This window comes from Limulus polyphemus, unplaced genomic scaffold (assembly GCF_000517525.1).
Source record: "Limulus polyphemus unplaced genomic scaffold, Limulus_polyphemus-2.1.2 Scaffold6772, whole genome shotgun sequence".
Lineage (NCBI taxonomy): Eukaryota > Metazoa > Arthropoda > Merostomata > Xiphosura > Limulidae > Limulus > Limulus polyphemus.
The window spans coordinates 29,460-33,718 of NW_013672382.1; the positions used below are offsets into that span (position 1 = coordinate 29,460).

Sequence of the window (4,259 nt, forward strand, 5' to 3'; positions counted from 1 at the left end):
AAAATATGTAAGTATATTATGCTGTCTAGAAATATTCAGTCTGCCTTTAATTTATGTTCAAAATATGTAAGTATATTATGCTGTCTAGAAATATTCAGTCTGCCTTTAATTTATGTTCAAGATATGTAAGTATATTATGCTGTCTAGAAATATTCAGTCTGCTTTTAATTTATGTTCAAAATATGTAAGTATATTATGCTGTCTAGAAATATTCAGTCTGCTTTTAATTTATGTTCAAAATATGTAAGTATATTATGCTGTTTAGAAATATTCAGTCTGCTTTTAATTTATGTTGAAAATCTGTAAGTATATTATGCTGTCTAGAAATATATAGTCTGTATTATATGTTGATAATCTGTAAGTATATCATGCTGTCTACAAATATATAGTCTGTATTATATGTTGATAATCTGTAAGTATATTATGCTGTCTAGAAATATATAGTCTGTATTATATGTTGATAATCTGTAAGTATATCATGCTGTCTACAAATATATAGTCTGTATTATATGTTGATAATCTGTAAGTATATCATGCTGTCTACAAATATTCAGTCAGTTTGTATTATATGTTGAAAATCTGTAAGTATGTTATGCTGTCTATAAATATTCAGTCTGCTTGTATTTTGTGTTTATTTGTTGACTAAATTCAACAGTGTTGAATGTTAATTGATATATCTTCCTAATTATGATGGTGTTATGCAATAAATTCCATTAATAAACACACACATATGCAGGGGGGGGGGGGGTTTGAGGGGATTTGGCTGAACCCACTATGCTTGTGGTATATAACATTTCAACATAGTCTACATTCTTCTGATGAAATATAAGACTCCCATAACATTAGCATGCTTTACACAATATGTGTTGGCTTTTGGTCTTACAGATTAGTATCAAACATTCTGTGTATGGGCGTGATACTTTGTATGTTATTCCTTATGTCAAGTTCCATATGATATTGTGTTTTCTATAATTCAAATGTTTATTGACTAGTTTTCATAATCAATTCAAATTATTCTGTGATTTTGGAGTCAGTTGGCACAATTTCTTTTTATGTAAGATTAAGTCAAAATAATGACTGCGACCACTATGCCTAGTTTGAGATCTAGGCTATGTAATTCTTAAAATACCCAAATCTATTTGATGTTCAGTTGCCTCATTAATACAAGGTTTTGTGTAAAGATCATTGAGTAGAATCAGTAGTGTGTAATTTCTAAGTTTTAACTAGATATTATTTTCTGTGTGCTTTACTTGTGAAATACACTGAATTTTGACAGTATTCTACTTCAGGAAATAAAAGTAATTTTTGGTGTGTTTGAAAGGCAGATAGAGTTTTAGTTAAATATTGTTTGTAACTTACTTTATTCCTGATATTTATCTCAGCTTTATTAATACAGATGATTAAAAACTGAAGTTAATTTAAAAAATATGTTAAGGATGAAAATGTAATGTGGTTTCGTACTTAATGATGGTAACTGTTTATCAAGTATGCTGTGGTCTCGGGGGACTTCTGTTTTCTAGTATACTGTTTGACACAGCTTTTCTGATGCATTAGCCATTATAGGAGGCTGTCACCTAATGGATGTTATATTGATACTACAAAATGTGTGCAAGCCAAACATTTAGTGCCTTTGCTATGTTCAGTTTTTGCCCACTTAACAGATAAAGAAAACCCCATCTTCATCACCAATATGGTTTTATGTTCAGTACATTACTTTCTTTTGTTACAAAAGTATAAGTTTCTTTATGAAAGAAGCTGTCTAATAACTTTATATGGTAAGTTGTTAACCACAAACTCTCTTTTTCTGTTTCATAAAGTATTGTATGAATTAAGTCAGCCTTTAATTGATATAAGTGATAAATATTGAAATTTTCTTGTTTAAATGATAATAACATGTACCTTCTTATCAAAGCTGTTTCACTGTGTCTTCTCTAAAATCACCATGTTTGGATCTTTTTCTCCTGTCTTTAAAACATTTTGATGTTGTTTCCAGGTTCAACCTCCAGAAGAAAGTGATGAAGAACAGTGTGCACTAAGTGAAAACTGGCAGTTTCAGCGTACTAGTCGTCGGTGGTCACGGATTCCTTCACCCTTGGAGGTTAACAACAAACACATTAAAAGCTCGCCTCCTACAGGAAAATATCTGTGTGTGTGTGACCACTTTACAGGTAGCCACGATAGTATGTTTGTTGATGGTCACCAGAATAGCTTTGACAGTTCAGGAACAGATGTTTTGCCCAGTTGTGAGGAACAATCCACCAACGACTTCTTGTGTGTCCCAGTAGATGCTGATAATTTCATTTCAAGTTCAGGAGGGTTAACTAGCTGTGATTGTGAGAAGTCACCAGATTTTCCAGAAAATGGCTTTGACAATCTTCGCCGTAGTGGAAGTGAAAGATTTAAAGATGGTGCCAAAGCTTTGCTGCGAAGAATTGAAAGTCTCAAAGGAAAACGCAAGAAGAAAAATCGTGACGCTTTAGTGATTGGTGAGAATTTTATTTCTAATGATTCACCAGCAAGTAGTGAAGCAGATGGAAGTTCACCAAGTAGTTCACCTCAACTCTCTTGTCACAAAGTCCCACAACATATAGCAATTGATCAGAACTTACTTCAAGGAGAATCTCAAGAAAGTCAAAACAGAATGAACTGGCATCAAATTCAGGAAACTGACTTGCATGCTTTGAATGATTCTGAGTCATCCACACCCAAGTTCTGTAATCGTAGGACAGACACAAACAGTAATATTTGTGAAAATATGAAAAACGAACATTCAAGTGTAGAAAATAGCCAGTGTGAAAATATAATTGTACAAGAGGTCAACAATGATGAGAGACAAACCAAACAGATAAATTGTACACCTCCTCCAACCATTATTCTCAGTCGAACAACTTCAGTTGAACGATCAACCAACAGGTTGAACAGAATTGTTACAGGTATTCCATTGTAAATTCATTGGTGTATATACAGTTTTTTTAAATAATGTTAGTATTTGGAAATACAAACGTACTAACCGTATGAGTATTTTAAACTAAGTTTATGTTGGCAGTCTGTGCAGTATCTCCTATACAAAAAAAAAAATCCAAAACAAGTACTCATATTTATGAAATTTTTTGCTTAAAAGACTTAAATGTCTGTGATGTCATTTTGGAATTCATTTTCAAGGAACTCTAATTCTGTTCCAGGCAGAACCTTCATTAAAAATATTCTTGTGATGTATATGCTGCTACATGCAGCTGTGACTACCGTTACTAGTAGTCATTATTATTTTGTATGTATCATGTCAAAATGTTAAGATAAAAATTGTACAGGTCAAATTCTTTGTTCGTTTGGAGGGTTACGAACAGTTTCGAAGATTATAGATGCTGTCCTTAATGCATTAATAATAACAATTATAAATTTTTCCAGCTCCTGTTTTGGGCCAGACAAATGATGAACAGGAGTGTCAAGAGTCCAGTAATGTCTTTTATACGACTCTTATACCAGATGAAGTGGGCAGTTCTCAGGATGAATCTGAGAAGACAACACTGAATCTGAGAGAAAGGAGGGACTCTGGTGTTGGTTCGTCTCTAACGAGAAATCCTTTGTATGTTTAGTCATTTAAACAGTTTATATTAAAATTGTTTCCAGTATGAAAAAATCCTTAAAATGACAACAATGTATAAAATCTTGCAGACAAATATAGCTGTATTTGATGTTTCCATTAGTGATTTTTATTAAGTTATCAGGGACTTGAAAGAACTTAAAGAGAAATGTTGTTTAATGATATATTCATAGACATTTATGTTAAGTTAAAGTACTTAAATTTAGTTGAAACACATCTGATTTCTAAACTTTTAAGATGAAATATAATTATTTTGTTTTCTTATTAAGTTAGATGACATCCAAACCCGAAATTTCCCACTGATTCAACTTTATTTCTCAAACTTGGCAATTAAGAGTATATATATTTCAGTGTACAATAAAAATCTTTAAATAGGACAATCTTAAAATAAGATTTTCAAGAATATTGAGTACATGTGTTGTGTAATTCATCTGATGAATGCTTCTCAGTTGTTAGAGATTATTTGTACATTACTGTTTGTATGGTTGTGCACACATATATCTGTATGTGACTGGACTTGTATGTGTTTTTCTTGTTCTGTTTTAATAGATGTAGCTCAGCATCACAATGGAGTTGTATGTGTTTTTCTTGTTTTAACAGACTTAACTCAGCATCACAATGGAGTTGTATGTGTTTTCTTGTTCTGTTTAATAGATGT

At 31.9% G+C, this 4,259-nt stretch overlaps 1 protein-coding gene across 1 annotated transcript in view; it reads left to right on the top strand.

Moving 5' to 3' along the window:
• Nucleotides 1–4,259, top strand: part of LOC106474057 (rho GTPase-activating protein 7-like) — a gene marked incomplete at its 5' end in the record, with an annotated part of 28,291 nt that overhangs the window by 11,176 nt on the left and 12,856 nt on the right. Inside the window, 3 exons of the mRNA XM_022402436.1 lie at nt 1,994–2,933; nt 3,406–3,583; nt 4,151–4,176. Of these exons, the coding sequence (XP_022258144.1) occupies nt 1,994–2,933; nt 3,406–3,583; nt 4,151–4,176 (1,144 nt within the window). The remainder of the gene's footprint in view (nt 1–1,993; nt 2,934–3,405; nt 3,584–4,150; nt 4,177–4,259) is intronic.